Raw genomic sequence first — 12824 nt, 5'->3', positions numbered from 1 at the left:
CGCACAGCCCCTTGAAACCCTTGAATATCCTTGATATTGACAGTATAAGTTCAAGGGCCCTTGAAACTACTTGAATACCCGTGAGCTCCTTGTAATCCTTGAAAATCCCGTAGGATTTGTTCCGATAGAGAAAATTAGCGACGTACCTCTGCAAGTCACGCTGATTTTAAAGGCCCTTTCGCTTACGAATGCCCATGTAAACAATCTGTGTTGACTGAAGGGCAACATCAAGAAGTTTCGGTTTTAAATCCCGCAGCCCCTACGTCGTCTGGCAACTAATATGCATCGGAAATCGAATCCAATCCAATGCGAGGCATATCGCTCGGTCGGTTATAGTGCCTAGAATATACTCTAGTGCACCGTCCACCGAGCGTCTGCAACGCGCGACGTTGGCACGGGCAGTGATGCCTGCCATCGCGGGCCACCAGACGGCGATGCCTGTCGGCACCATGCTAAACCGTGGGGAGTTCGACTGGCGTTCGTTTGCGATGCGTTGATTGCAATGCGTAGTTCAGTTCGCGCCTTGCTGCTGCTTTCGTTGCAGTCATTTCTTCTTGTGAGTGGGTGCTTTGCGTCTATGTGTGCGCTCGTCTGTCAAAAGAAACTTTAGACAGGTTGCGAAACTGCGATTTCCCAGACAGAGACGTGGAAAGAAACGGCTCCTCTCATTACCCAGCGCGTCCGCAGACCCCGAATGTATCGCGGATTGAGACAAGAACATAACAGAGGCAGATCGCCGGGCAAATGGGGAGGCTCGCGTCGTGTCTCGCCTGAAGTCCGCCCAAGCATCAGCATGGTCTGGCACAGTCTCGTAGTGCAGCGCACCAAGCGGCCGGCGGCGGCAGGCGTCACTTTCGGTGCTACCGCGACACCCGCGCTCGGCGCACTAGTGAGTGCTCTTTTAGGCGCTATAGTTGGACCAGGGCCCGCACACTCTCAAGTTCAACAAATGGCCACAGAGGGCGAAAAAATCGACCGCGCGGCGCTGCTAAAGAAACAGGCATAGTACACCAATTAAAAAGGTTCCCCCGTTGAGCACATTATCTCCCGCTAGAGGCGCCGTAGTAAGCGCAATTTTAACCTACAAACTTTCTTCAACAGTAAACGAAGCGTTGTTATTGCATGATAAAGACTACAAAATTATAATTTCTAATTTTACATTGTACTTTTCATTACCAACTTTGTTGTTTTTTGTCATTTTAAACGCAAAATAGCGTTCAGCATCATCGACCTCCCACGTGACCTCTGGCCTGAATTTAAAATTTTTACCGGTATGTTCGCGTGCGCGGCAGGTACGGATTCCTTGGTTCGTACATTGGTTGGTTATTTTGTGCTAACACCAGTTTACTGCGCGTCGATGTCTCGCGTTATTTAATTTGGGGTGTAAGCCTGAAAGCTAGGTTTCAGTCGTGAGCCATGTGGAACACGTCTGCATCGAAATGGGAGCCGGGTCCTGCTGCAACTGGGGACAGCAATACCGGTGAGTCGTTTAACATCACTGCTTCAATCGCTATGTAATTTATTCGTCTCGTTAACTTAACGAACTAGATGCTGCATTACATAAGGGCAGTCAGGACCCTCCGTTGCTGTTTCTGAAATAAACTTTCAGTTGCGAGGCCATCATTATACACACATTCACGAAAGAGAAGCGATATCGGAACGCGCGTCACATTTTTCATCTCGTTGTAGCCGTAGCCATAAGTGACTGAGTTGCCTTATCAATATATTTTTTTTTTCGAGTCCGCCGGCAACATCTTTCGTTCACAGAACCGAATAACCTTTTGATAAACTGAAGCTAAAGTACTGAATTTAATGTATTAAACAGTTGCACACATGATAATTCACCCATATTTCGTACCTGTTAGTTCCAAATGTTCTTGCTGTTCAGTTTGGCTTACCTCAGGACATCTATTTTTGCAGTAGTGAAGCGGTGCATCACGTTCATGCACAAAAAGAATGCATCATTTCTAATAGCTTCATGTCTTTCATCTATTTGCTTGTGAAATCAGCAGTGTGATCTCTTCTAGTGTATAAACAAGCGCACAAATGTACTTATTTGCGATCTTAATAATACTTAAGCTGTTGACATGCATTGTAGTTACACAGACATCAATTTTACGGAGAGTAACCATATTTATTTACCATGCTGCTTAAGCACCCTACAACAAACAGTACATTTGCATGTGTTCTGTAGTCACAAACCATTGCAATGTATATGTCGCACCTTTACGCATTTTATATTGCAAAATTGTGCTTATTCAATTTCTGATGCAGTCAAAATTTCTGTTCCAGACATGCAGTAATGAGGATGGCACCAGTATAAAGCAACACACTCCATGCACAAACAGAAGCTGCTGCCTGCTACAACAAGGTCATTGTGTGGACTTTGGCTGCTACTACAAGGTAAACAACACCTGTTTCAGAAATAAATATGCTTGATACATGCTGTATTGGCTTGCTAGTCTTGAGATACATGTCAGTTGTTTGTAGCAGATGATATGAGCATTTGTTCATGTTTACAGTTCAGCATAATTAGTTCAAACATAAAAGAAAACACTACATGAGTTTGGATAATCTCTGCTGTATCTCATGTGCCATTGTTCTGCCCCAACAGAGTCTGTGCCAAGTACATCTTGGTCATCACGGGAGCCCCCATCTACACCAACAGGAAGGGGCTGGAGCTGAATTCGCAAGACCACAAACAAAGAAGCCATTCCAGAATTATTTGGATGAGATATCAAGTCTACGGACGACTGTTTCAAGAGTGAAAAGAGCCTACGCCATCATTCCACCAGCACGGATATTGGCCAAGTCATCCAGGTACCTCAACAACAAAAATTATTTGTCTTCAGATGTACCTGCAACCTCTGAACAAGCACAGATGACGCTGGCTAAGAGTGTTCTGTCAGCTTGCCCTTCCTTAGTGAGCTTCCTGGCCTTGCCAGTTCTTGCCAAGTATAATTTTGTTTCAATTAATGCAAGCTTTTTCATTCCACACTTTTGTTAGAGATCATTCCTATTCCTCATACAAACAATAAAGGTCAACCGATTCTTTGCTCATACTTAATGCCAGTCACTGTCTAGTAGCATAACATATGTGTAGCAGTTCTTTCTAGTGTATGTTGCCATGTGCAATTCCTCTCCTGAAATAGCTGATGCAGCATTGGCGTGTGTCTTGCATTAACCTTTACACTGTGTGCTATGTAGCATTTAACTTTTGTTAATGTTTTTGGCTTTCAATGCTTGCAAGGTAGAGTGGCTTCTTTCTTGAATGCAAGCTTTCTCATTCCCATATTGAATTCCTAGTCTCATTCAGGATTGCTATTCTTGCTCGACAGCTTGTGTTTTTGTGCAAACTACATTGAAGTGATTGATTGCAGAATCTGGTTTCGGCGCTGTCCGACTTGGTACTTGTCACCGTTTTACGTTTCTCATATGTGGGAGCCTGGTCAGTTGCATTGGGAAACAGTCTCTCGAGGCAAGCACCTGCTCCTACAGTCCGCACAGTGACATAGACTGCGAATTTACACGCACACCGTGGTTGGTGCTCCCCGTTCCATCCTTTCCTGCTGCTGCCGTGTGCAAATTTTGCTTGTGGTCTTCCTCGGCCATGATTTGGCGTCAACGGAGACTCTCATACATAATTACATGGTTCTAAGTGTATGAAGTTGATATCCACATGTGTGGAAAGGCCTGCAAAAGTGACTGCAAAATAGTGATGCTCACAAAACCAACCATGCCCATATATAGAGAATGTGGGGTACCAAGTGTGAGTTACACATTAGTGGCATGCAAAAGAAAAAAAGAAACATGCAGGTTGGAAAGGCGGTAACGCTAAAATGCCGGGCACTCCATGTCGCTGTTGGCTGTGGTAGCAGATGCTTGCGTCACCCGATTGCTTCGCAATGCAAGCTGCTCATATTCAACGCCAACTGTCGGTGCAATGGGACACACTGTCCAATCTGCTTGCGCTGCTGGTTGTTGCTTGTTACCAGACTGCAGTGTGCAACGAAGGCAAGCACTATGCCTACAGTCGGACGGTTGAATGTGCCGCAAGCAACCCGTGTGCGTGTATGCTCACTGTTGTCATGTAGATCGTAGCCAATGCATAGTGCCAATGTATAGATTGAGCATTATGTTAGAGTATGCTGAAGTGATTGATTGCATAATCTTGTTTCAATGTTGTCCCACTTGGTCATGGTTGCCGTGTTACATTTCTGGGATGTGGCAGCCTGTTCAGTTGTATTGGCCAATGGCCTCTCGAGGTAAAGCACCTGCTCCTGCAGTCCACACAGTGACACAAACTCCCTGTTTACATGTAGTGTGATTGGCGCTCCCTGTTTGTCCTTTCCTGCTGCAGCCGTGGGTAAAGCGTGCTTGTGGCCTTCTTTGGCCATGATTTGGCGTAAACAGAGACTATCATACATGATTACATGGTTTGAAGTGTATGAAGTTGATATCCACATGGGTGGAAAGGCCTGTAAAAGTGGCTGCGAAATGGCGATTCCCACAAAACAGACCACATCCATATTGAGAGCAGGTGGGGCACCAAGTGTGAGCAACACATTAGTGGCCACCGAAAGAACAAAAAGAAACGCGCATGTAGGAAAGGAGGTAACACTAGGATGCCGGGTAGTTCATGTCGCTGTGTTGGCTATGGCAGCAGGTGCCTGCGTCACCCGATTGATTCGCAGTACAAGTTACGGTGACTGTCAGTGTAAACAGGTGGGGCACTGACCAATCTGCTTGTGCTGCTGGTTGTCACTCGTTAGTAGACCACCATGTGCGACGTAGGCAAGCACTGTGCCTGAAGTCGGATAGCTGAATAAGCTGTATGCAATTTGTAGTGCGTGAATGCCCACTGTTGTCATATGGATCTTAGCCAATGTACAGTGTATTGTCTGAACCTCATGCGGTGACTGAATGCAGAGTCTAATTTGATAATGGTCGCCGTGTTATGTTTCTTCGATGTGGCGACCTGGTTAGCTGCATGGGCAACAGCCTCCCGAGGTAACCATCTGCTCCTGCACTCCACACAGCGACAAAGACTCCCAATTTACATGCACCGTAATTGGTGCTCTCCCCATTCGACATTTCTTGCTGCAGCCGCCGGCAAATTATGCTTGTGGGCCTTCATCGGCCGTGATGTGGCGTGATCGGAGACAGCACACGTTATTACATGGTCCAAAGTTGATAGCCACATAGGTAGAAAGGCCTGCAAAAGTGGCTGCAAAATGGTGATGCCCACATTGAGAATGTGGGGCACCAACTATGAGTTACACATTAGCGGCCCCCGAAAGAACAAAAAGAAACGTGCAGGTTGGAAAGGCGGGAACGCTAAAATGCCGTTTAGTCCATGTCGCTGTGTTGGTTGCGGCAGCAGATGCCTTGCGTCACCCGATTGCTTCGCAATGTAAGTTACGGCGACTGTTAATGAAAACAGGTGGTGCACTGCCCAATTTGCTTGCGCTACTGATTGTCGCTCGTTACCAGATCGCCATGTGCGGCGACGAAAGTGAGCAGTTTACGAGCTCGCGTTAATGGTTTCAGCGCATCTCGACATGCAAATTTTATTTCTGATCTTGTACGAGAAGGTGCACTGCTTTTTCTTCTGCCAATAAAGTCGCACGTCCTGTTCACTCACTTGTGGCTTGTTTGTATGGGCGTCAGTAGAGGCTCTTTAGTCTCCTGGCCATTAAAACGCGGCAGCTGAGGCATGCCGCAAAGCCAGCGAGGCGAGCACGGCGCGTACCCAGCGTACGGCACCGGTATAAAGCGGCCATATTGAATATTATACTAAAAAAAAAGACATTTCCGCTTCCTGATTAAGTATCGCCATCTGTCGGGCCCCCCGCTAAGTTCCATGCGCTGCCGCTTCTTATTTTCGAACCACTGTGGAAGGTACAGTTTCCCTTCTCTAAAGTTGTTCTTTATTCTATGGTTGGACCGTCTGTCGGCCTCGTGCGCGCCATTTCAGTGAAGTTCGCGTTTGCTTTGTGTGTTTGCTCTGACAAGATGCCAGGCGGGAAGTGCAAGTTTCAGTCTGCGTGGCTGCAACATACGGACTATCGTCACTGGGTAAGACCGGAACCAAGTGATCCTTATCGAGCAAAGTGCGCAATGTGTCAGAAGACGGTCGACATTGCAACGATGGGGGAATCTGCCTTGAAGAGCCACCAGAAAGGCGCGAAGCACCGATCCAAAACTGCAGCAGGTGAAGGCTGCTCATCCGTCGCAAGTTTCGTGCAAGCTGGAAATCTGACGTCCGCTGCTCCTCGTAAGCGTGAAACCACGGCAACTTCCTCTCGGGCTGCGACACTTGACGAAGACTGTAGAAAGCATGATTCCGTGATCGAAGCCGAGATTTTGTGGACGATGAAAGTTGTGTCGTCACACTACTCCTACAGCTCCAGTGGATCCATTTCTCAGCTATTCCAAAAGATGTTTCCGGATAGCGAGGTCGCGAGAAGCTTCTTGCTCCGAGAAAAAATGCGCGTACGTCGCGTGCCACGGTCTACGCCCATTTTTCACTTCGCAGGTACAACAAATGATGGAGAAGTCTGACAATTTTGTTGTGCTTTTTGACGAAACCTTGAATGAATACCTGCAAAGAAAACAACTTGATGTTCACGTCAGATTGTGGAACAACTGTGAGGTGATAACCAGATACCTGACTTCGACATTCATGGGTCACAGCACAGCGGACGACCTTATGCAGAAATTGACGGAAACACTCGCGTCATTTCCCCTGAGCAGGATTGTGCAGCTCTCGATGGACGGCCCGAATGTCAACTGGAGTCTTTTCAACAAGTTGCAGCAGCACATGAAGAATGACTTTCAAGTTCAGTGCTTGGATATTGGTTCATGTGGCTTGCACACAGTGCATAATGCTTACAAAGCAGGAATGCATGCGACGAGCTGGCCAGTTGACACTTTTCTGTCGAGCTTATTCTCACTCTTCCATGATGCACCGGCCCGCCGTGAAGATTTTGTTGAAGAAACAAGGAGCAAGCTGTTTCCACTTCCTTTCGTACCCCACCGTTGGGTCGAGAACGTGCCAGTACTGGAGAGAGCCCTGGCTATGTGGGAGCATTTGAGGCACTACACCGAAGCAGTGAGCGACCATAGGCTACCCTTGCCGAAATGTAGAGCGTATGAGAACGTCAGTGATTTTCTAAAGGACCAGCTTGCACTTGCGAAACTGAACTTTTCCCTAAACGTTGCAATGGTTGTGCAGCCTTTCTTGACTGTTTTTCAGAGTGATTCTCCAAAGACATTTTTTTTAGCGAAAGAGCTTGAAACTGTCTTGAGGAGCCTCCTTGCAAGGTTCATGAAGCGCACGGTGTTGACAGAAGCCACGAGCATCACGAAACTGCTGCGAATTGATGTTCATGATACTGCCAATTACACGTCACTTGAGAAGGTGGACGTTGGACGAGTGGCTGAGAAGATCTCAAAGAGCGGAAAAGCGAGTACCAAGTGTGTCTTTGAATTTAGGGGTGAGTGTCGGAAGTTCATTGTGAACATGATCCTGAAAATCATGGAGAGAAGTCCTATTAGGTACCCTCTGGTTCGAGGGTTGTCATGTTTCGACCCCAGAGAGATGTCAAAGACAGAAATGTGCCTTGGGAAGCTGAAAGTTGTTCTTAACTGTTTAATTGACAGCAAGCTTCTTTCTGAGCACAAGAGGGATATTGTGTGTGCACAGTACATTCAGTTCTGCCAAGAAAAACGGCATGAACTGCAAAACTATGAAAGAGACCAGGAACGCCTTGACGTTCTCTTCGTGCGCCTTTTGAAGCATGACCCGGCGTTCTCGATGTTGTGGGAAGTACTGAAGGTCCTTCTCTTGCTTAGCCATGGGCAGGCGTCAGTAGAAAGAGGTTTCAGTGTAAACAAGCAGATCGCGGTCGAAAATATGGCAGAGCTCTCTTATATCTCACAACGAGTCATCTGCGAGGCCGTGAAAACCCACGGTGGGCTGCTTAACGTTCCCCTGTCGAAAGAATTGAAGTCATCAGTGCGCCAAGCCAGGCATAGGTATGCGTTATACATGGACGAACAGAAGAAGCAAGCTGTAGCACAGCAGGTAACGTTGAAGAGAAAAGAACTCGAGCTAGAGCTACAGAGCATGCAAGAAAAGAAGACAAAGCTCCAAAAAACTCTTAAGTGCTTGCAGGAGTCAGCGGATCGCTTTTCGGAAGACGCCGAAGCAAAAAATGACCTGACTTGTCTTGTCAAGGCCAACAGTTTCCGTCGAACAGCCAAAGAAAAAGAAGCAGAGATAACAGCTCTTGAAAGAGAAATTAATGCGAAAATAGGGCTCCTTTCCTAAGTCACGTGAGGAAATAAAATTATGCTAACACTCCTTGAATTCTGCCTTTTTGCATCCTTGAAATCCTTGAAATGTCCTTGAATTTTCAGCGAAATATTGTGTACGAACCCTGATCCTTGTGAAAGCTTTGGTGCCCTTCATTGGTGGCAAGTAAAGTATGTGCACTCACTATCTGAAAGGCTAAATCAAGAGAAAATCCTTTTGATTATGTGCCACCTCGTAATTGTATGGATATAGGAGCTGCAGAAACAGCTGTCCCCTGTGCATTTTTTCTGGAGTCATATCTGAGAAACCTGCTGTATGACATTGGGCCGCTACATAAGTGAACTTTGAAGTCAAATACTACCTGCATTGCAAAAAAAATTTTGCAGTCTAATGTAACTGGAATAAATTGCTGAGATCTAAGGCGGCGCAATCTGACAGAATCCACTGCATTCGCATGGTGGCGTTCAACTAGTAGCATCCAGTTGCAGGCCTTCATTTCAAATGCTCTCACAAGTATTTGAGTGTCTGTGAGCTGTTTGTCTCACCTGACACATGGCTACCCTTTACATGTTCCAAGTATCGCAGTTGTTGTTTTCTAATTTCGCCATCACTACAGTCTATGCTCGCTACAACGGACCCGCGTACAGCAGATAACAAATATAATGGACCATATTTCAGCCTTAGTTTGTTCTACCTATTTTATTAATGCAACGAAGTTCCCTTTTAACGGACTGCGCTGCAACTGACTATTGGCTACAGCAGACAAAATTAGTGGCAATATTTTTCAAAATCGGGCATATAAAATGGACTTCTTCCGTGTCGACACGGGCTGACAACTGACTTGCAAGGGTCAGCTGACAATCGTGGCTCAATATCACGCACGTGAGGGAGGAAGGCGGGGTGGAAACGCGTCGTCTTTTTTCGCGTCTTCTTTCACACGCGAGGCACGGAGTGGGAAGGCGAGAGAGAGAGTTCTACTCCGATGGCTGCTGCTTACGGCACGGCCGCCATCTTGAAAGCGATCTGAGATGTGGACAAAGTGCACCCAGTGACTGTTGCTTCATATGTGCTGTGCTTTCAACGTTGAGTTCGCGTTGAACTGAGAGACAGCACAAAGGTCAATTTGCTCGCTGCCGTGCTTATCTTGCTTAATTTGCTATCACAATCGATGCTTCGCCGTTCGAATGAAACTGTGACTTTTATTTCTTTATTATTTTAACATGGGGATGTTCGTCATTCACTCTTTGCAATAAAGTTGTGATGGCGACGAAAGTTTCGGAAGTGAGGCGTTTTGGATATTACGGACTTTGGATAAAACGGACGTTTTTGTCGGATTATCAGGGTCCGTTGTAACAAGAGTCGACTGCATTATGTGAAGTTTCTCCTCATGCATCACAGAAACTGTGTCAGGTGCTATGCTGTGTGCACATTTAACTTTTGTTGCAGTGAATTTAACTGTATTAAAATGCATGCCAATTAATCTGCGAATCTATTATTCACTTCTTTTTTTTCCAGGTCCCTGAGCAATGGCAGTCCGTTGAAGGGAAAATGGTGGTGATCAGCTGCTGCTGGGACAACCCCAGGCTGCATAACAACATGGTGCCATACATGTACTCACAGCTTGGCAAAAACAGTTGAGTGAAACTGCTGCACGTCTATTCTGTTGTCAAGGGCTGCTTGTACCATTTTGCTCACCCTTTCTCTGCATGAATAACATACCCTATGCCTTTGACATATACAAATAATAAATTGAAAGTACAATAACCAGATGTAAATCTTTAATATAAAGCATTCTAGCCTGCCGCAAAGTTGTGTAGTAAAGTTGACTTCCTTTGAATTATGAAAGTGGTAAAACTGTACAAATAGGCAGTAGGCCTTTATCATATTCTTTTCTTTGTTGGTGCTACTGTTCTTAACTTCCAGTGTAATCAGTCTCTTTCTTTTCACTACCTTTAGCCAGGGTTGGGATATTGTAGTGATGCCTTTTCTGATACTATTCCTTCTCGCACTTAGCAGTCATAGTGGCACCCTGCCCACCTTATCAATGGGATCAGCCAGCTGTGAACGGTGGGTGATAAGAGCGACACAGAATCGATCGGAAGGCATCGCTACAAAGTCGCAGCCCTGAAAATGCTCGCTGAGAAAGATGTCCTTTCCCAGCATGATTTATTTGCATAAACTTCCTGCTTTGTGTTCTCCCACAGACATGTCCTCTTTGGTGCAGTCACTGGTCACAGAAGACAACAAACCTACAAAAAGGTGAGCGTGGTAATAAGCAAGCTTTTTCTTTTCTTTTTTTTTTTTCAGCATTCCTTTTTAATTGCTCATAAAGCCACACTAGACTATCTGTTCACTTCTAGTACAGCAAGTTGGGTGAGGCCGTTTCCATTCATGACGAATCTACAAGGCATAAAAATGGACGAGGACAAAGTAGACATTGGGAGTTTGAGTTTTCCAGTCGTCTATCTTGTCCTCATTTTTAGCATTTTATACATTCGTCATGAATACTCCTATGCTTTCTTCTTGCTTTCTGAAATGAGAAGTTCATGATGTGTGAGCCAACGTTTATACAGTAAAACCTCGTTAAACTGTACCCCATTAAACAGTAGTTTCGTTTTAAAAGTAGTCAAGTCAAATCCCCGACTTAGCTGCCATTGAAGATAATGCGCTTTGTATCCGCATAAACTATACCAGCTTATTTCGTACGTATTGGTTAACACATAGTGTTTGCACTTTTCATAGCGCAATCATGACGGTAGGTCAGCCAGGCAGAAGAATGAGCCTCAGAGATCAGAATGGCCAAGTGCAAACAGAGAGGGCGCTTGGAAGGGTGAAGCCACATTAACATCAACATCATTTCGGCGCCAGGCCAGAGGGCGTTGTGGCTGGCTAGTGGTGGCCTGTATTATGGCGTCGTGCAAGCTAGGACTCACGTCATGCCGAAGCTCGGACTAAAACGGGTCTCAGCATAAAAGAGAAATTGGACATCATTTGTGCTATCGAATGCGGCACAAAGTAGATCACGGTGTGTGGCATTTGGAATGCAAAGGTGGGGATGCTTGGCAGTGCTGCTGGGACCGTGAAAAGATACTAGCTATGAAGTTCAACTTTTCGAAGTTCTACTTTTCGCCATCGTTGCCTCTGTTATTGCTGAAGTGTTGCCTAACGACAGTGATGAGAACGATGCAGAAAGCGACAGCATGGGCGATTCAGGCCTGACAGTGGCAGAAGCTGCACATAATGTCAGCCTCATGCGGGTGTTTGCTGAGAAGAGGCGGCTGGTGGAAAAGCTGGCTTGCAGCTTAAAGGAGTTTAAGGTCATGTTGTTGCTGCTAGGCTGCCGCGGCATAAAACGAAAATAACAGACTTTTATCGTGCGAAATGAATAAATACTGCATGTTTTTTGCCCTTTCATCGTACTCTCTCCAAGTTCCATTCTTGACAGGTAAGTGGGCGATCTCATGCTATTTCGGTTAAGCAGTACTATCGTTTAGTATATAGTTTTTCCGAGCTCTGGCCAACTATGGTTTAACGAGGTTTCGCTGTAGATAATTTTTCAGTTTCGCAACTCCTCCTCACGAGCAGGGCGCAGCTTGTTCCTAGGGGCTGTGAGGGCGCTGCGGTCGAGCTTTATGCCAAGTGAGCGGCATTGCTCAGGTGTTTGTAAGTGAGCGGGTGTTTGCGCTGCTTCTTGTGCTGGTAGCCGATCTTATTTTCTCACTGTGTGTGCCTTGTCACTGTCCTCATACACATGGCTGGCGGTCAAGGCCTTTTGCATCCGGTCCGAATTCTGCACTCATGGAGACATTGAGTATCTGTGGTGTATGGGTCACTGAATGTTGATATTGCACGCACACTTTGGTTTCCTGGCCCACTTTTTTTTTGTCTCCTGGGATAAACCTTGCTCCTGGTGCCATATTTTACGTCGTGTTATGGAACTTCACGCCAACATGCAGACGTGTTTCATGTCTGTTTCCGTCAGCAAGTACAGGAAAGCTCCTACAAACGGCACATCATTCCCCCCGTCTTCAGATCCGCGTTGTTACTTTAGAATTGGCAAAGAGCCATTTCCTGCACGGGGAAAGGTTTGGAGGAAATCATGCAAGGTATCTGATGTGGAGTTTCAGGATGGTAACATAATCAAGTCACATGTTACATGCTGCATGCCATAAGCGGCGGGGTCATTGAAATTGAGTGCGATGCGAGGGATTGCATAAAGGGCACTGTTCCTTGCTTGTTTCCAAAAATTCCAGTCTGCTTTTGCTCGCACCGAGAACATGGAAGGTCGTTAAGGCAAAGGGAACTTGCGCATGAGCAAGTTGTAGAATCACGCGGCGGCCTGTCCAGGAAATGTCCGCTAGAGTCACCCCTTCCTTCGGGCGTACACCTTCAGCTATGGTGTCTAGAATATTATACTTCAGCTTAAACAACAGCAGAAAGAGAGAAAAAAAAAAGAAAATGCTACGTTCTACCGGCCAAAGGCCGGCAGCTACGCGATGAAATC

The 12824-nt window shown here is 46.1% G+C and overlaps 2 protein-coding genes and 1 long non-coding RNA gene across 10 annotated transcripts in view; all 3 read left to right on the top strand.

Moving 5' to 3' along the window:
- Positions 1–12824, top strand: part of Crag (DENN domain-containing protein Crag) — a 134260-nt gene that overhangs the window by 114140 nt on the left and 7296 nt on the right. For all 7 annotated transcript variants that reach the window (XM_055076958.2, XM_055076962.2, XM_055076961.2 and 4 more), the window contains exons 37-38: positions 9836–9953; positions 10525–10579. In XM_055076958.2, the coding sequence (XP_054932933.1) occupies positions 9836–9953; positions 10525–10579 (173 nt within the window). The remainder of the gene's footprint in view (positions 1–9835; positions 9954–10524; positions 10580–12824) is intronic.
- Positions 922–5643, top strand: LOC129387649 (uncharacterized). 2 transcript variants are annotated; one of them, XR_011892773.1, is made up of 3 exons: positions 922–1480; positions 2293–2403; positions 2615–5643. It is a non-coding gene; the product is annotated as an uncharacterized lncRNA (long non-coding RNA). The 2 variants fall into 2 exon arrangements; XR_008614837.2 differs by having other exon boundaries at positions 922–2403.
- On the top strand, positions 6376–8442 carry LOC140216111 (uncharacterized). The gene has a single exon (XM_072286441.1). The coding sequence runs from the start codon at positions 6548–6550 to the stop codon at positions 8333–8335; it is 1788 nt and encodes a 595-aa protein (XP_072142542.1). The 5' UTR covers positions 6376–6547; the 3' UTR covers positions 8336–8442.

This window comes from Dermacentor andersoni, chromosome 2, assembly GCF_023375885.2.
Source record: "Dermacentor andersoni chromosome 2, qqDerAnde1_hic_scaffold, whole genome shotgun sequence".
Lineage (NCBI taxonomy): Eukaryota > Metazoa > Arthropoda > Arachnida > Ixodida > Ixodidae > Dermacentor > Dermacentor andersoni.
The sequence above is the reverse complement of the archived record's forward strand: the minus strand, read 5'-3'. Positions and strand labels throughout refer to the sequence as shown.

Coding starts and splice junctions, on each gene's coding strand:
- LOC140216111 (XM_072286441.1), top strand. CDS start 6,548: ATGATGGAGAAGTCTGACAATTTTGTTGTGCTTTTTGACGAAACCTTG.